At 36.7% G+C, this 18,792-nt stretch overlaps 5 protein-coding genes, 2 non-coding genes and 1 pseudogene across 12 annotated transcripts; 3 read left to right on the forward strand and 5 right to left on the reverse strand.

Moving 5' to 3' along the window:
* Positions 1–450: 450 nt before the first annotated feature.
* On the reverse strand, positions 451–1,318 carry LOC8277417 (annotated as a pseudogene).
* A 1,061-nt stretch (positions 1,319–2,379) lies between these two features.
* LOC8277424 (glutathione S-transferase U9) lies at positions 2,380–3,460 on the reverse strand. Its single transcript, XM_002511528.4, has 2 exons — positions 3,033–3,460; positions 2,380–2,930 (listed from the first exon to the last, which is right to left on the reverse strand). Exons 1-2 carry the CDS (start codon positions 3,351–3,353, stop codon positions 2,556–2,558), a joined length of 696 nt encoding a protein of 231 aa, XP_002511574.1. The 5' UTR covers positions 3,354–3,460; the 3' UTR covers positions 2,380–2,555.
* Positions 3,461–3,860: 400 nt separating this feature from the next.
* On the forward strand, positions 3,861–8,886 carry LOC8277415 (pentatricopeptide repeat-containing protein At1g74600, chloroplastic). 3 transcript variants are annotated; one of them, XM_015723995.3, is made up of 4 exons: positions 3,861–7,664; positions 7,819–7,962; positions 8,064–8,139; positions 8,538–8,886. In XM_015723995.3, the coding sequence occupies exon 1, from the start codon at positions 4,268–4,270 to the stop codon at positions 6,956–6,958; it is 2,691 nt and encodes an 896-aa protein (XP_015579481.1). In that variant the 5' UTR covers positions 3,861–4,267; the 3' UTR covers positions 6,959–7,664; positions 7,819–7,962; positions 8,064–8,139; positions 8,538–8,886. The 3 variants fall into 3 exon arrangements, with proteins under 3 accessions (XP_015579481.1, XP_015579478.1, XP_025014323.1); XM_015723992.3 differs by having other exon boundaries at positions 3,861–7,962; XM_025158555.2 differs by having other exon boundaries at positions 3,861–7,962; positions 8,068–8,139.
* Positions 4,073–4,153, reverse strand: TRNAL-CAG. Its single transcript has one exon. It is a non-coding gene; the product is annotated as a tRNA-Leu (tRNA).
* Positions 8,887–9,017: 131 nt separating the features above from the next.
* Positions 9,018–12,764, reverse strand: LOC8277414 (putative pentatricopeptide repeat-containing protein At1g74580). 4 transcript variants are annotated; one of them, XR_007215573.1, is made up of 4 exons: positions 12,632–12,764; positions 9,948–12,505; positions 9,677–9,854; positions 9,018–9,365 (listed from the first exon to the last, which is right to left on the reverse strand). XR_007215573.1 is itself a non-coding variant. In XM_048373186.1 (2 exons), exon 2 carries the CDS (start codon positions 12,393–12,395, stop codon positions 10,104–10,106), a length of 2,292 nt encoding a protein of 763 aa, XP_048229143.1. In that variant the 5' UTR covers positions 12,396–12,505; positions 12,632–12,764; the 3' UTR covers positions 9,018–10,103. The 4 variants fall into 4 exon arrangements, 1 of the variants encoding a protein (XP_048229143.1); XR_007215572.1 differs by having other exon boundaries at positions 9,677–9,863; XR_007215571.1 differs by having other exon boundaries at positions 9,677–12,505.
* Positions 12,765–12,862: 98 nt separating this feature from the next.
* On the forward strand, positions 12,863–16,210 carry LOC8277425. The gene is given in 5 exon segments (XM_002511525.4): positions 12,863–13,043; positions 13,998–14,675; positions 14,787–14,885; positions 15,485–15,766; positions 15,769–16,210. Coding segments are annotated over 5 exon segments (1,248 nt in total). The 5' UTR covers positions 12,863–12,893; the 3' UTR covers positions 15,808–16,210.
* On the reverse strand, positions 16,181–18,628 carry LOC107261738 (pentatricopeptide repeat-containing protein At4g33990). The gene has a single exon (XM_015722964.3). The coding sequence runs from the start codon at positions 18,456–18,458 to the stop codon at positions 16,665–16,667; it is 1,794 nt and encodes a 597-aa protein (XP_015578450.1). The 5' UTR covers positions 18,459–18,628; the 3' UTR covers positions 16,181–16,664.
* On the forward strand, positions 18,548–18,628 carry TRNAL-AAG. Its single transcript has one exon. It is a non-coding gene; the product is annotated as a tRNA-Leu (tRNA).
* Positions 18,629–18,792: the final 164 nt, after the last annotated feature.

An 18,792-nucleotide genomic window follows, 5' to 3' on the forward strand; every position in this document is an offset into this window, starting at 1 on the left:
AATCTAAGATTTACCAATTTACATACCTGATGTTTGACGTTTTCATTCCTTATATAGATGTTGAAGGTCTTCTAATCCATTTAGAAGAGAATTCCATATTTGTAGGTCCTAATTGTATTAGAATTTGTACCCTTATTCATCTTTAGAGTTTTAGATCGGGTTAGACTCTATGATTAGAGTCCTCTTAAAAGACATTTTCTTAGAGTCGCAGACATTATGAATATCAAATACTTAATTAACCCGTCTTTCTAGGGTGAAATAGACTGACTAATGATATCCGGTTATCAATTGCAAATAATAAAGAACCAATTATCAAATTGGCAATTCAGAAGGCCTCGAACAATAATGACATGAAATAAACCAACAAACTCTTGCAACGATAGATTCTACTTCGGGCATTTGACTTCCTCATCTGATTCGGCGAACAAACCAAATCAAAGGAGAATCATTTCAGTAAGCAGAAGAAGATTTAAAAGTAGTGTTCCTAATAAAGTGAAGCAGTCCAACAAGCTTGTCACGAGGAGGTAACATTTCTTTCACCAATGGCACTTAACTCGTGGTGGCTACCCATGAAAAGATCAAAGGGTTCCTTTGTGAGTCTAGAATTGTTTTACCAATCACTTTTTCTTGTGCTTTATAAGGGCTAAAAGTTGCATTCATTAGAATGTCTAAGAGTCCTAAATCCTTAACTTGATTGATAACTGGATCCCCATCAGGAAACAATTTCTTCATTTCCTCTTTAAATATGTTCATCTTCTCAAGCAATTCCTCAACAGCTTTCTCTTGTGCTTCTTCATCAGTTGTGACCGCTCGCCCGATACCTTCAAAATAATTATAACCACGGTATCACGCAAGTATCAGATATAACAGCATTAGATTTTGACATATATTTATTATAAGATTAATAAATCAATATATATAAAGAAGATGATCAAGAAGAAAAATAATAAAAATCTTTGACCTGTTGTTGGATGAAACCTGCCCAAAAGCGAACTCGAGATCTATTATAAGGATCATCAGGAAAGAGTCTAGGAAGTTGCTTCCATGTTTCATCAATATATTCAAGTATGACAGATGATTCAGCCAATGGTTTTCCATCATGGACAAGTACAGGGACCTTCTTGTGAACTGGGCTGTATTTGAGGGGCAATTGGCTCTAGTTGCTCAAATCTTCTTCTATATATTCATAAGGTATACCTTTAGCTTTGAGGGCTAACTCAACCCTCTTAACATAAGTGCTTGCCCACATTCCATGCAGCTTCACTGAGTTTTCTTCTTCCATAACTCTCTTCCTAAAGTGTGTTGTTAGTACTTGTAGCTGTACATGAGAGCAGAACCTTTAAATTATGTAGTTGCACAATGTCTCAGTTCTTTTCCTTTTTCTTTTTAATTAAATATATTTTCATTTGCTTGTCAAAAGTGGTTTTATGACTTTAGGCTAGAGATTATATTTTTATTATTCGCCATATCCTTGGCCAAGAAGTGATGATCATGATAAAGTAAGCAGGCAGCACCTTGTAGCAATCCAAGAAAAAGCATGATGTATAGTTTAATATATAGCCCAATTTTCTCAAGAAAATTGTTGAAGTAGAAAATGTACCCCATTTTTGAGCTAGTTCAGCTTAGTCTTTGATTTCATTTGTATGCACCAAAAAATAGAATCCTCCTCGCAGGTTAACTGTATAGGTGTATTGCAAATTTCCTAGGAAAAATTATTAACATTCTATTTGGTATAAATGAATTTCAAACGTTTTTATAAAATTTATTTCTTACGTGTTTAGTATAAATACCTGAAATTCTAATTCAAATCTTTTACAATTAGTTACTAAATTAAATTCTATGAAATTTGATTAAAAAAAAATTTAATGAGTTTCTAAATTTATGAGATTATTTTTTATTATAACAAGATTACCCTTTGATTTAATTCATTATCCTCTCTCATCCCTCTCTTACTTCCCTTATTCATATTTCTTCTTTCTGTCTTTCTCTTTTCTCTTCAATTGTAAATCACATTGTTTCTTCTTTTGTCTCTTTTCTGAGAAATGCTTGCCTCTTTATGAATTGTTTGAATATTTATCTTAATGTTGTGTCGTCCACTATTTCTTACATACTGCTACTTCCAATTGTATTAGTGTAGCTCTCTCTTGCTTTGATTCGATTGACTTTCATCATGTTAGTAGGATTTCTCCTAGTTTACTTTCGTTGCTATTTTCGACATTCTCATATTTGTTCATAAGAACATAAGGAATAACCTTAATCATCATAATGTGCAAGTACATCAGTAGCATCTCTGATACTTCTATCTGATCTTCTTTGTGACCTTTTGTGCAGGGGTGTCCAAGAGATAATCTAATTCACCGAAACTTCATCAAGGAAGAATTCCATAATCAACCATATATTTATTGCCAGAAGGTTAACATGTTACAGTTAATAAAGTTGACAGCATTCATCCAGCCTACTATTTTATTTTAGCTCCAGTGAAACTATATGCCTTAAAGATGGAGCTACATTACATAAAAATTCAATAATTGCAGGCACATCATGTCAGCAAAAGGTCAAGCAGTGGATGGCTGACCATATTTTTGTCTTAAAAACTGAAGAAGCTCCACCAGCTTCTCATGAGGAGGGGTTATTTCTTTCACTGCAGGTAACTCGTTTATAGATGTAATCCAGGAGAATATCAATGGAGTCTTATCTGGGTCTATAATCTTCACACCAAGGACTTCTTCCTGTGCTTTATGGGGGCTAAACAATGAACACATTATAATATCCACTAGCCCCACATTCTCACTATTGATTGTAGGAATACCATCTTGAAGGAAATCTTTCATTCCGTTTTCAAGCACCTTTAGATTCTCCATCACTTCCTTGCCTGCTTTATCTTGTGCTTCTCCATTGGTTGTAATTACCAAGAACATCGTATCAAACAACTACGATTATACAAATTCGTAAGTTTTAGTTTTTGTGTTAATCTAAGAAAGAAAAAGAATCACAGACCAATATTTTTCTGCTACAAAAAGCATTACACTTACCTTTTGCTGGATGTAGTTGGCCCAGAAGCGAACTTTCGCTCTTCCATAGGGATCCTCAGGCAGGAGTTTAGGGCCACTTTTCCAAGTTTCATCAATGTATTCAATGATGACAAATGATTCTGCAATTGGCCTTCCATTGTGAACAAGTACAGGGACTTTCTTGTGAACAGGATTATAATGAAGAAGCAACTGGCTTTTGTTCCTCAAATCTTCCTCCACATAGTTAAAGGTTATACCCTTAAGCTTAAGGGCCAGTTCCACCCTTTTAGTGAAAGGGCTTCCCCATGTTCCATGAAGTGTCACTTTGTTTTCTTCTCCCATATCTTTCTCTCAAAAGAGTTGGCTTGGATCTTTTGTACTTGAATATGGAAGCTATATAAAGAGTTTCAATTGCCATCCCCAACTTGCTCGTCAAGCTTGTTAATGGCAATTATAGCCACCAAACGTCTAATCGATAAATAATTTACATTCATTAATTTTAAATATATGATTATCAACTATGGCTTAATACATAATAGATTATACAACAAATGGCTAAATAAAATTCATGGTCTTAGTGATCAATTATATATTAATAGGCAGTCCTTCTCAAACGAGCAACAGGCATCTGCATCTGCATATGCAATTACATCAGATTTACTGTTTTTAATGCAGTGGGGATAAGATCCATTGATCATGACCAAGCAATGGATCCAATAACTTCTTGCTCAATAAGCCACAGATTTCTTTTTATGCTGTCAACAATGGATGAGGTCAACTACTCACTGAGCTTCACATGATGTTGTCCGCACTACTATCTCATGTACTGATTAGATCAAGAATTGCCGACTTGTCTGATTTCATTACCTCATGTACTGATTAAATCAAGAATTGCCAACTTGTCTGATTTCATTGGATGATTTAGTCAACTTTGACTTGCAAATTTTTTCTTAAAAGATGCTAAGTAATAGAATATGAAAAGAAAAAACAAAATGGTTTCGGAAATTAAGCCCAACTTAAGGAATCCAAAAAAAAAAAACATGGAAAGGGAGAAAAACCAGTGTCAAGAATGGGATTCGAACCCATGCCCTTTCGGACCAGTACCTGAAACTGGCGCCTTAGACCAACTCGGCCATCTTGACAAGTTGCTTGTCAACTCGGAATTATAAATTTTCGATTAGCATTCCCATGCCTTTTGAAAATCTGTTACTTGAAATGCTTTGTACACGATTCTCCCTCTATACAAACCCAACCAAATGTATTTTCTGATCAATCAAAACCTCCAGACCAAGATAATTCCAATCTCATTTTCCAAATTTATATCTTCACTGCCCATATTCCAAAACTCATCATTTACTAAACCCATCAAGTATGAACAAGAAGAACCACCTTCTTTTCTTGACCCTTTTCACTTCTTCACTAACTACATAAAATCCGCCGATCACACTGTTGAAGAAACCAAAGTTATTCATACCCATTTAATTAAAACAGCTTTGTTTAACTCTAATACTGTTGTTGCTAATTCTTTACTTGATTGGTACTGTAAATCTGGTGCTTTGTTTTATGCCTTGAAAGTGTTCGATACAATTCCTAATAAAAACGTTATTTCTTGGAATGTTATAATTTCCGGTTATAATCGTAATTCTTTGTTCGAGGATTCTTGGAGATTCTTTTCTATGATGCATTTTTCTGGTTTTGATCCTAATGATATTACCTACGGTTGCGTCCTTTCTGCTTGTGCTGCTTTAGAGACTCCTAACTTAGGCGAGCAGGTGTATTCGCTGGCCACAAAAAATGGGTTCTATTCAAATGGTCATGTTCGGGCAGGAATGATAGATCTTCTTGCAAGAAATGGTAGGTTTGGTGATGCTTTAAGGGTGTTTTATGATGTATCATGTGAGAATGTGGTTTGTTGGAACTCTATCATCTCTGGGGCTGTTAAGAGTGGTGAATATTGGATTGCTTTGGATATTTTTTACCAAATGTCTCGAAGATTTGTGGTGCCTAATAGTTTTACTTTCTCAAGTATTTTGACTGCTTGTGCTTCTCTTGAAGAAGTTGAACTTGGAAAAGGAATTCAAGGGTGGGTGATTAAATGTTGTGCAAAGGATATCTTTGTAGGCACTGCTATAGTTAATATGTATGCTAAATGTGGGGATATTGTTGATGCTGTAAAGGAATTCTCTCGGATGCCAGTTCGCAATGTAGTTTCATGGACAGCCATAGTATCTGGTTTCATTAAAAGGGATGATTCTATCTCTGCCCTCAAATTTTTCAAAGAAATGAGGAAGATGAAGGAAGAAACAAACAAGTTTACTGTTACTACTGTAATTAGTGCATGTGCAAAACCACATTTTATTAAAGAAGCGATACAAATCCATTGCTGGATATTGAAAACTGGATATTATTTGGATCCAGTGGTAGGGGCTGCTTTAATTAATATGTATGCAAAATTACATGCAATTTCTTCGTCAGAGATGGTGTTCAGAGAAATGGAAGGCGTAAAGAACCCAGGAATTTGGACCATCATGATTTCTTCATTTGCTAAAAATCAGGACTCTCAAAGTGCGATTGATTTGTTGCTAAAACTGCTACAGCAGGGTCTGAGACCAGACAAGTTTTGTCTTTCTAGTGTCTTAAGTGTTATAGATTCCTTATACTTAGGGAGGGAAATCCATTGCTACATTCTTAAAACTGGGTTCGTCCTTGATCTTTCTGTTGGTAGTTCTCTTTTTACAATGTACTCAAAGTGTGGTAGTATAGGGGACTCTTACAAAGTCTTTGAGCAGATTCCTGTCAAAGACAATATTTCATGGACATCAATGATTAGTGGGTTCACAGAGCATGGCCATGCATATCAAGCTTTTGAGCTTTTAAGAAAAATGCTAACGGAAAGAAGTAAACCTGATCAAACAACTTTCTCTGCAATTTTAAGCGCAGCTTCTAGTATTCATTCCTTGCAGAAAGGTAAGGAAATTCACGGCTATGCTTATCGTGCTAGGCTGGGCGATGAAGCATTAGTTGGTGGTGCACTTGTTAATATGTATTCAAAATGTGGTGCTCTGGAATCAGCAAGGAAAATGTTTGACTTGCTTGCAGTAAAAGATCAGGTTTCATGTTCTTCTTTGGTTTCAGGATATGCACAAAATGGATGGCTTGAAGAGGCACTGTTACTGTTCCATGAAATGTTGATCTCTAATTTCACAATAGACTCCTTCGCTGTTTCATCTGTTCTTGGTGCCATTGCAGGATTAAACAGGTTGGATTTTGGAACTCAACTTCATGCCCATCTGGTGAAACTGGGGTTAGATTCAGATGTTTCTGTTGGAAGTTCACTTGTTACAGTATACTCCAAATGTGGAAGCATTGAAGATTGCTGGAAAGCATTTAATCAGATTGATGACGCCGACTTGATAAGCTGGACAACTATGATTGCTAGCTGTGCTCAGCATGGAAAAGGAGTGGAGGCTTTAAAAATATATGAGCAAATGAGGAGAGAAGGAATTAGACCTGATTCAGTGACTTTTGTTGGAGTTTTATCTGCCTGTAGCCATGCCAATCTGGTTGAAGAAGGCTATTTCCATTTTAACTCAATGACCAAAGACTTTGGCCTTGAACCCAATAACCGTCATTATGCTTGTATGGTTGATCTACTTGGTCGCTCAGGTAGATTGAAAGAGGCTGAAAAGTTTATTAGAGGTATGCCTATTGATCCTGATGCTCTAGTGTGGGCAACACTGCTTGCTGCTTGCAAATTACATGGAGATATTGAGCTTGGGAAGATAGCAGCCAAAAAGGTTATGGAACTAAACCCAAATGATGATGGAGCTTATGTCCTGTTATCAAATATTTTTGCAGATGCAGGCCAGTGGGAAGGGGTCGTACAGATTAGAAGCTTAATGTCAGGAACTGGAGTTAGGAAAGAAGCTGCCTGGAGTTTCATGTGAAATAGTAAATCCTTTGATAAGTTGTGGTAGATGTTTTGGGTTTTTTGTCCTTGAAGGTTCTCACGCATTAACCCCATTTCATTAGAATTTAGAAGATAAAAACTAAAATATGGAATTCTCCTTGAGAAATTTTTTTCCTACTAGTCCTCAATTTTTCAGTTTACTGCATTATAAGGTTTCAAGTTTTTTTTTTTTTCCAAAAGCTGCATCTATATAATTGATATTTGATACTAAAACTGCATCAGACCAAATTTTTTTTCTTTTGGTAAGAAAAAGGGGGGCACAGCCCCAAGAATAGAGAACTTCAGCAAAGGAACAAATTCTGATGCTAATGGCTGCTGGTTGAAAGGACTTGCTTTCAGAATTGGTAGCTCCTCCCCTCTTAATGCAGAGCTTTGGGGTGCTTTTAGGGGCCTTGACATGTCTTGGAACCTCGACTTTAGGAATTCACTCTTGAAATGTATTCGGCTATTGCAGTAGATTGTGCTTGCAGAAGAAGTGAAGCTCATAACTCTACCAAAGAAATTGTTAAAGGAATTCATATTCTCTTGTTCTGGGACTGGTCTGCGCATTGTGTTCATGGATTTCGGTGGCTAACTCGTGCACATTGGCTTGCTAGCTTTGCCTTGAATTCTCACTTGGACTTCCAGCTGCTTGACTCCCGTCCTGATGAGTTGCTGTTGACTGTTATTAAGAGAAGCTTTGGGTATTACTATTAATAATTTTGCATTAGAAAAAATTGAAACGTATTATCTCATTTAATTGGGAAGATTTCTCTGACTTGACATAAATTACCATTTACCCATGGATAACTAGTCAACAACACAGGAACATAACGGTTAAACTTTATGCTAAATCAGGAAAATCTGCCTGTCAAACGCATCAGTTATTTGGTTTATTGGATGCGTCCCATTGTTTAAGGAAGATGGTCTGGACGCAACTGATGACGGGATATTCTCAGAAGCAACTTTGGTGGATGCTACCTGCCATAACTATGCAATTCTGTAAGTCATGTCTTTTCATATACATAAAAGTCGGTCAATAATTGTTTGAATTTTTATGAGTAATTGGAGGTATGATTCTCATATAGTTGCACATTATTCAGGCAGATGTTCTTTCTTCTTCGCCTACCTTGAAGATGTGCAAGAATTCCACAGTGGACATTGTACTACGTGCAGAAGGTTAGCTGATATCATTGGAGATATTAGCGTAACTGGTGGGATTGGATAATCTAATTAGTAAATAGGAGTTTATACCTTTATACTAAACGCACAATAAACATAATTTATTTTGTATTATACACACAACACAATTTTAATGACATAATCTGTCTTATGATAGATATGTTGATTTAGTTGCTGGTCTTCTTGGTTGTAATGCAAGTTATTTCCCTTGGCTCGAACTTTCTGAAGGAAATTTGTAGAAGTTAACTTAAAAGTGAAACACTTTCATATATATGTTCTTACTGGGTTTATCTTCTTTAAAATAATTAATTCTATCTCTCTCTCACCATGTTGTTAGATGAAATCCAGAGGAGTAAATTGTAGGATTTTTACCAGCTCTGCTTCTGTCTTCACAGGATTTGATTGTTCATGCTCTTGGAGTGGAGGTGGCATAATTGCATGACCTTAAGATATCAACAGACACCACCTACACCGTTCCTAGACCTTAAACTGCAAAATGGAGGAAGCGGTGGCGTACAATTGCTGGATAGAAAGATGGAATTTCAATGAGTGAAGGGTGCAGCATAGATAATGAGAATTTCCATGTGAAGGAAATGAAATACGGATATATTTATGATTTAAAAGGTTGACCCCAACTACTTCAGAGTTTATGTGTTCTTATGTTTGAATACATTACTCCGGTGTAAGAGCTTCTTCATCCTCTTGTGCATAATGCTTGCACTGAATCCAAAATTTCTTTTAATAGTTTACAGCTCATAAAAAGAAAGAGTTCACCAAATGGTTCAAAGGCAAAACATTGATGGTGATTTTCAGAATGGCTTTTTAATACCTGTTCTAGCAAACTATCAGTTCAAGAAAATATAAGAGACTTGTCCTGCGTGAAACTTTCATAATATTGAAATTACAGCATTAACAGTGCCTTATTGCACACTGCACAGGCAAAAATGCTTGCATCTGTTCTAAAAACCATGGATTGCCTAAAAGTGGAAAAGCCTTCTTGCCCCCACCTGCAATTGATCTGGGAAAACATTTTTACCACATCAAAGCTCCTTGGTTCTCTCTCTCTCTCTCTCTCTCTCTCTCTCTCTCCACATTTACCAGCCAATAAACCAAAAATGATGGCCATTAAAGGTGATGACACTTCTGAAATTGAAAATATTGTTTTGCTTGTGACACCTGCAAGTACTCCTTTGCCTTCAATCACATTTGAGATTATCTACCTCCTGATAACAAATACAAAGTTCATAAAATGTCAACATATAAATCATCGACCATACTTGACATAGGAATCATCTGCGTCTCTAAACGTATCCGTGTGTTCCTGCATGTATGGGCCGATCAAAGCTTTTTATGAACGCATAATCAAAAATTCAAATTTAGTGATGATTAACTCCTAGTCTATGTTCCTACATTCGATTGAATAACACAAGCACCATAAGGCCACTATTTTCAATAGCATGCCTAACTGCATCTGAATTACAGAGAGGATCTATCACGAGTACAGAGAAACCCTCTATGAAACTTTCTTCCTTACCTAAACATGACTGAATCACAATTTAGGACATTTAATTCTGCAAATAGTTTCTGAGGCTTGAGTGAAGAGCATCTTCATGGTCCACCAGGTGACAACAGTTCTTGCAGTCACCTGTATCATGCCACTTATGAAGGACTAGACATTCCATAGGCTGTGTTTAATTATCCCCATATTCATCCTGCAACATCTGGAAAAACTATATAGACAAAACAAAAATATACAACATAACATAATAGATATTCACAAAAAGGAAAAGTGAGACGGCACTAACATCGTTTTCTGCGGAAAATAATTAACTTCCATTGAAGCTGCTAAGTACTTTGTACTTGAAATATGTCAGTTGGGTTGCTTGTTTGACTTTCATCAAAATCAAATGTATAAAATTCCAACTCTGAAATCAAGAATGTGATATCCACTCTTTCATGAGTCATGTTAACACCTCCTTGGAAGCTTTATTCTTTTGCAGCTTTTTATTTCTAATTCCATCATAAAGAAGTTCGTATGCATAATATGTTATATGGCTTTTCTTCAACAAGTCTTCTACAATTATCTTTGGTGCTGCAACCGCCTTTTTATCAGCATCAAAGATTGTAACCACAGCCTCAGGAACAACACCAGTGCGCACCATAAGATGGACAATACCAACTGCTTCGTGAACTCTATGCTGCACGCAAAGACAGTTAATTACCCGCCCAAATGTTGTCAAGGAAGGAACAAATCCTATCTCAATCTCTTTCAGAAGAAAATCATATCCAGAATTAACATTTCCCATTTTACAGAAGCCATCAATCATGACACGGTATGTGTAACTGTCTGGGTCACAGCCTTTATCTCCCATCTCATGAAAAAGTTTCTGTGCCATATCCATGTCTAGCTTTTCAGAGAAAGCATTGATCATGATATTGTAGGTAGCTACTGTGTGACAAATCCTATATTGTTGTTCCATTCTTCTAAATAGCTGGTAGGCTTCATCCAAATCCCCATTATTGCAAAAACCACTTATCACTGTGCCAAAACTAACAGGATCTGGAATCAGTCCCCTGTTTCTTATTTCTTCCAGCAAGTCTAGAGCCTCAGTCACCTTCCGAGCTTTACATAGGCTCTCTATAAGTATATTATACGTAATTATGTTAGGTAAACACCCTTTCTCCATTATCATTTTGAAGGTTTCCATAACATCTTCAGGTTTTGCAGCCTTGCACAAACCATTCAATATAGAGTTATATGTGATTACATCAGGAGTGACTCCGTGGCTCCACATGCTATCTAGAATCCCAATTGCATTATCCATTTTCAATCGTTTACAGTAACCATCAATTAATGTATTGAATGTAAAAATGTCTGGAAGATATCCTTTGGCAATAGCAGCATTCAGTAAATTGTTGGCATCAGAGACACAACCCATCTTGCACAAACCATTTATAACTAAATTATAAGTCCATATATCAGGGCTCATACCTTCTTTTGACATATCATTCATCAGCTGCAATGCTTTCAAAACAAGTCCCTGCTGAGACAACCCTTTAATAAGTGTGTTATATAGAACAATGCTAGGCTTTAATCCTTTCCCCAATGCCTCCTCAAAAAGAGCCAGGGCATGATCTATGTCACCATCCTGGCATACCCCAATAATTAGCGAGCAATATGTGAACTCATCAGGGACAAATCCTTTGAATTTTGCATCTTTCAGAATCCTAGAAGCATCCTGTATCTTACCCACTTTACTATATCCATAAATTATAGTGTTGTATGTGAAGTCATCAGGCTCTAATCCTTTATTCACCATTTTATGCAGGTAATTCTCCGCTTCTACAACCTTAGAGTTCTTGCACAATCCAGATATTAATGTATTAAATGTGACAACATCAGGAGCTAGGCCTTCTCTAGTGACACTGTCCAACAAACTTACAGCGCCTTCAAGCACACCTTTTCTGCAAAGCCCTTGGATGAAGATATTAAAGGTAAATAAATTTGGACATACTCCATTCTTCAGCACCTTGTTGAGCAGTTTTTCACCTTCTTGGAGATGCCCCTTCTTACAAAGAATATGCATAAGCTTATTAAAAGTAGCAATATGAGGAAATATACCCAGACGAAGCATCTTATTAAACAATTCATAAGCCTCAACTTGATAATTCTCTTCATAAAATCCACTAATCACAGTACAATACACAACCGCGTTGAGCTCGCATCCCTGGGAAGGCATGTTATTAAGAAGCCTTAAAGCTGCAAGAGGCCTTTTTGTCCTACAAAATGACTTTATCCTAATTGTAAATGTACAAACATCAGGAGCAATTCCTTCATGTTTCATTCTTAAATACACTTTATGAGCTTGATTAAAATATCCATACTCGACCAATATATTCATAATTGCATTATAAGAAAAAATCGATGGCTCACAATTATAAAAATCCATCCTTTCAAACACATCAACAGCTTCTTGAACTTTCCCTTTCCTTCCATAATTTCTCATGGCTGAAACATACACTCCTTCCAACAGACTATTATCTACATTCAGCCTCATCTCCATGAGGACACGCTCCATTGCATCGAATTCACCATGAAACCCAAGTTTCTCAATCATACGCTTGTACGTTAAAAATGTGTGCTTGAACCCATCTTCTTTTTTCACAGAATTGAAAATTGAAAGTGCTTTGAGTGGGTCCTTTTGGTACTTTAGTACAGCAGCTACATGTTTAGGTAGCAAAATAGAGTTCATCCCAACAAATTAATTTAAAAAAAAAAAAAACTCAATCATTGTTACATCAAAATTCAGTTGATTCTTTAATCAACGTAACTTCTTTTCGCATTCTGCGAGCTTCAATTATCCTACAAGCCCAAAAAGAAAGACAGTTTATCAAGTTTAAAAAAAAATTCACTCAAAAAGGAAAAAGAAAGGGAAGCAACCAAAATAGTGAGCAGGAGAAGAAAACAGATTAAACCGAAATGAATTACCTGTAATGTTGCTCTTTAAACCCGAATTGACAGAAATGGGGACAAGGGATTAACATTAGGGTTTTGGACGGCAAATGGTGAAGCGTTTAGTCTGGAGTGAATTTTAGTAAAGTGTGGTACAGTAACGGCTCAGATCATGCCATGTCACAGCAAAGTAGGACCCGCTAAAAAATGGGAATTAAGAAATTGTCAAACGTTGCTATATAGCCCCAAAAGAAAAAAAAAAAAAAAAAAGGAGTTGTGAAATAAAGAAAGAGCGAAAATGGAGACGGCAGGACAGTGGCTAGAGAATGCCCTGCTTGATTTATGCAAGAGAATAGAAACGGGTTTGGATTTGGATAGGGAAATAATATCGGGTTTAGTCTCGTATTGCGAACTCGCTCAGCCTCTTGATGCTAAAGAGTATCTTGATGTACTCTCTCTCTCTTTCTCTCTAGATTCTTTTTTGTATCTTGTTAATGGAATTCTCTTCTTCTTTTTTTTCCTTTTTTAATATTAATTAAGTTAGGTTGATTCATATTATAACAATGGGTATCATTGTCATGGTGATGGGAAAAAAGAGGATTTTGAATAGCCAGTTCATTTTTTTTTCAAGTGTTGTATTAGGGATCTAGTAGTTATTATTGAACAGTTGATAGGGTTAGTGTAAATTTTATAGGATAATAAGGTTTTTCGGCATGCGACAGCTGTTGCTGCTTGCTTGATGTGTTTATGTACAACTAATCGTTGCTACTTGAGGTATGCTGTCCTTATAAGATACCAGTTAAGCTTGCTTGTCAGGTACTATAATATTGAATGTAGAGAGTGATCTTTTCAAGTACTTCTATATGTAGCTTCTATAAATGAATCAGACGCTATTTGTGAAGCTTGTTAGATGTAAGATCTGGGTCTTTTTCATTTTTACTTGTGTGTTAATGAGAAATAGGATGTAGAAGCTTCTGTGACATGATATAAGTATAACACTGATTTTTTCCGTTTCATGTTTGTGTGATTTTGATAAAATGCACTGGGGATGAAATTCAGTTCACTTTCTTTCTCTCTGTTTTCATGGAATTCCTCTGATGTGCCTGACGAAGTGGCTGTCTCTGTTAAAGTTACTTTGTATCACAAATGCAGATTTCATCACTGCTGGAGTTGATAGTGATAGATGGCTATTGACTATATATGCACTTTATGAATGCATCAACAATGAAAATCTTGCATTGATGGAATTCTTGGTTCAGGGTTATGCTGATATGGAGTTGACTTTCAGGATATGTCTGATAGTGGAGTTGATTTTCAGCACTATCCTTTTCTTAGCCATTCCAGCAGAATGTTTTCGTATTTCTTGGAAGTTTCACGAATCTTTTTTAATCTCTGTTTGCAGAATATTATTGGGCAGGAAGCAGTCAAAAGTGTAACTGAGGAATATTTACGGCGTAGAGGTTACTCAGATCCTGGAAGCAGCATAGCAGCTGTTCAAACTTCAAAGTTCCATACTTATGTCAAACCGTCAGCGGACAATGGTTCTGTAGGTGGAACAAAGAAACCAGTTAAATCACCTAAAGATACTCTAGTTCCCAGTTATCTGGCAGAACCAAAAAAGAACAATAGCTCCACTTCGACCAATCAAGGAAACAAAGTTGAAGCAAGTGGGTCAAGCCAAAAGGGGATCCAAGGTAATTCGAAAAAGAAGAAAACTGGAAAAGTCGTTTCACTTGCAGAGGCTGCCAAGGGGTCAATTGTTTTCCAACAAGGGAAACCATGTTCATGCCAAGCCCGTCGACACAGACCGGTGAGCAATTGTTTATCTTGTGGCAAGATAGTTTGTGAACAGGAAGGAGAAGGACCATGCAGTTTCTGTGGTGCTCTTGTGCTAAAGGAAGGGAGCAGTTATGCTGGTCTTGAAGGAAGTTTGGAACCCATATCAGACGCTGAAGCAGCAGCTGAAGCTTTTGCGAAAAGGCTTGTTGAGTATGACCGGAACGCTGCAGCTCGTACAACTGTCATTGATGATCAGAGTGATTACTATGAGATTGAGGGCAACAGCTGGCTGTCAAAGGAGGTAATTAAGTTGATTAAGCATGATGTTTGTTATCTCACTGTTTATACACGTAGCCGAGTTCACTTGTTCTTTTTCTTTTCTACTTGAAAAAAAAAAAAACTGTTCTTCCAGGAAAAGGAACTCTTAAGGAGAAAACAAAAGGAGATAGAAGAAGCTGAAAAAGCTAAGCGAAATAGAGTAATTGTGACTTTTGATTTGGTTGGGCGCAAGGTATTAATTCCTTACCTAATGTCATTATGTTGTTCAATGTCTTCTTGTTGCTGCATGAATTTCTTGAATGTTGTATGACTTTTCCTTTATTAATTATATCTGGCATGTTTCAAGCATTTTTTCCTCCAAGTTTTTGCAATTTTTAACTTTGCAGTTGTATTGAACATCGGATACACCACCTTTATATATGGTGAACTAGAAATCAATATCAAGTTTTCATTTTGTTTTAAATGCACAACGCCCCAGCTGGTCATGGATTTTCTGCATGTGAGGTTGACTTTGAATTATTGGGTGCCTTAATACTATAAAGATTTAATAGACACAAACCATTCAGTTACCAACATCCCTTCTTCATTTCATTCCTCGTTCACTTGAAAGATGCATGAGCAGTTCTTCGTATCTTTTTCCTCCACAATCTTTATAATTCTGGATCTTAAGAAGCTACATCACATGGTCTGTTCTTAATTATTCACTGCTTTCATACTGTTATGCCACATAGATTTTATTTTTATTTTTATTTTGCTGGAAATTATACTTTTACCCTCTTTCCTCCATTAGCATCTTCATTCTCATAATTTACGGGATTATATGTTTTGCAGGTCTTGGTAAATCAAGATGAAGTTTCAGAACTAGAGTTAGAAAACAGAATATTAAGGCCACCAGATGAAAAGGAGAGAGAGGTGGACCGAATTAAACCGAACCCAACTCTCAAAATACAACCCATCTTCATGGATCCTGGACCTACTAAAAAGCCAGTTAAGGCCAAGCAGACAGACAATGGCCGTCCAAATGGTTTATGCTTGGAAGTTACTGGGAGGGTGCAGCATGATAAAGATGCATTGAAATACTTTATGATTGACTACAAGTTGGAAACAGCTTCAAGAATTGGCAGCCTTGGCAAGGTCCAGCACTGAACAGGTAGCTTTTGGAAGATGACAATGGATTGGTCAACAGACCAGCGGTTGTTTCTTTGTACAAAAGATCGCCTGCTTGCTTAGATGTACGGGTCCCTATTTGTTACTTGGTAGGCGCCTAGACAGCCAGGGAGAAACACTGCAAGATGTTCTTGTTTTTTACAACTATGAAGAGAAGGTTGTTCTCGAAATATGCTTTGCCACAACAGTAATTGCAATTAACAAACTATTGCCAAATAACTTTTTATTTCATTTACCGAGGCCTTGTTTGTTATGAATTATCAGTGTTACGAAGTATGTCGTTACATTGATGTACATATGAAATCATTATACAGACAAGGAACATAAATTCTGTAATTATTGACCTAGAATATCTGCATGCATGTGAACGAAAATTCATTTGGTTGTCCAGAGTTCATAATTTCTCTTTTTCTTTTCCTGAAAATTCAATGTACATTAATGGTTAGCGGAGAGGGGACATAGTGAACCGACTGGGCAGAGGAAACCTGTTAATACCAGCCTGAAAGCTGAGCATTAGTTTCTTCAGCAATAAACATACTATATTCCTTCGTGGTGGCCAACCAATCGATCAGATTTGCATTGATTAAATTTCAACTGCCAAGATTCAGCTTGGGTTGTATTATGTTCCAAGTCCCCAACGACTCTATCGAGTTCCTAATCCCATTCAGGAATATCTTTCAAAAACATCATTTCAGCTTAGGTGTACATAGGTATACCACTTCGAAGAGTATGATGGTTGCACCGATATCCACTGCGTCTTAGAGGGTTTTTCATCGGATTTTACCGAGAAGAACATCATATATACATAGCCGAACTCAATGCCTGTGTTGTAATCCCCTGACACTCAATCTGTTAAATCTGAAACAGAGCTTTTCCCTGTACTTTTTGAAGCTTTCAGAACTAGTATTTTGCTCCTTTCATAAAGAACATCATCCCATCTTCCTGCTTGGGCAAAAATGTTAGAAGATATAACATGATCTTCAGTACTATCCAACTTCTTTGCTTTTCCTAGGCTACTAACCAAACTTAACCCCAGAGCAACAATACCATGTACTCTGCAAGCATTAATCATCATCCTCCGAAGAACTGCATTTGGTTCTAGTGACATTTTCCTTACAAACTCATTGGCCTCCTCTAGCATTCCTGCTCGTGCAAACATGTCAACCATGCAACCATAGTGCTCAATCTGTGGCTCAATATTGTAAACCTTGCACATAGTATCATATAAGTTTTGACCTACTTCAACTAGACCTGAGTGATCACATGCTAACAGTACACCAATGAATGTAACAGAGTTAGGCTCAACTTTCTCTTCACACATTTGCCTAAAAGCACAAAGGGCTTCTTCTCCCTCTCCATTGATGGCATGACCCACTATTATTGATGTCCATGAGATTACATCCTTTCTGGACATATTATCAAAGACAGATTTAGCTCGAGCCATGTTCCCGCATTTTGCATACATGTCAATAAGAGCATTTTGCAGAACATGATTCCCATTGAGATTATGATTACTCTCTATATATGAATGAACATCAGTTCCATGAGACAGTTCTCCAGAATTCCGGCAAGCAGAGATAAGTCCGAGCATCGTTACTTCATCTGGCTTTACCTTTCTATATTTCATTTTATTGAAGAGCCACAAAGCATCCCTGTGAAGCCCATTTTCAACGTATCCGTGTATCATTGAATTCCATGATGCAATATTCATATCCGGCAGCTCATCAAAAACTTTCCTTGCAAACTCGATCAAACCACATCTGGAATACATGTTTATAAGCACAGTCCCAAGAGAAACTGGTGTCTCTTGTCCACTTGTTATTATATACCCATGAGCCGCCTTCCCTATGTCAAGGTCTCCACCATAAGCACAAGCCAAAATCAAGTTAACAAATGATATTGTATCATATTCTATATCCCTGTACCGCATTTCTCTAAAAGAAGATAAAGCTTTCCTACAATTATTACTCCTAGCATATCCTGCAATCATGGTATTCCATGAAACCAAGTCCTTCTCAGCCATTGCGTTAAACAATTTTACTGCATTGTCAGCATGCCCATATTCAAAATAGAAATCAATAAGTGTATTACACACCTCAGTTATCAAATCTAAACCTGTTTTGCAACAATAAGAGTGCAGCAAAGTCCCGATGTTGAATCTCCCACTTTCAACGCACCCAGAAATCAAAACCATCAAAGTAACAAAATTTGGCTGCAAACACAGACCAAATTTGCCAACAAGAACTTCATTGAATAAGCACAAACCCTTATCAAACTTCTTATTCTTCAAAAATCCAGAAACCATACAATTGACGGTAACAATTGTTCTCTCAGGACTTTTATTGAACAACTGACAAGCATAGCTCATTAACCTATTGGAACTCATGTAAAAATAGATCAAACTATTTAAAATATTGACGTTACAATGCAATCCAAGCCTCATAACATGACAATGTATAGATTTCCCTTCATTAGCTCCTAACACCTTATTACAAGCTTTTATTAAAGAAGCATATACAAAAGGATCACTAACCGGGTCATTTGGTTTCCCTCTTTGCATGGCTTTGAATAAAGAGATGACTTTAAAAGGGTAGTTTTGTAAATCAAATTGGCGCAGTATAGCACTCCAAGAAGCCATGAATGTATCGGATTCTTGCCATAGGCAATATAGAGACCCATAAGAGTTGAAGCAGCCAAGAAGATTCAGAAAGCCATTGTACCGACAGTGTTGGGATGGCCGAGTTGGTCTAAGGCGCCAGATTAAGGTTCTGGTCCGAAAGGGCGTGGGTTCAAATCCCACTCTCAACAATGCACATTTTTCAATACTCTATGAATTATTAAATAAGAGCGTTTGCATACTAATAATTTAAATTAGATTAATTTCATTTGAACCACCAAATTATACTATTTTATATCTAAATAAATGTAGGGGGAACAGTATATAGTAATTCTGTTCTTATAATGAATGTAAA

Source organism: Ricinus communis, chromosome 4 (assembly GCF_019578655.1).
Source record: "Ricinus communis isolate WT05 ecotype wild-type chromosome 4, ASM1957865v1, whole genome shotgun sequence".
NCBI classification, from domain to species: Eukaryota; Viridiplantae; Streptophyta; class Magnoliopsida; order Malpighiales; family Euphorbiaceae; genus Ricinus; species Ricinus communis.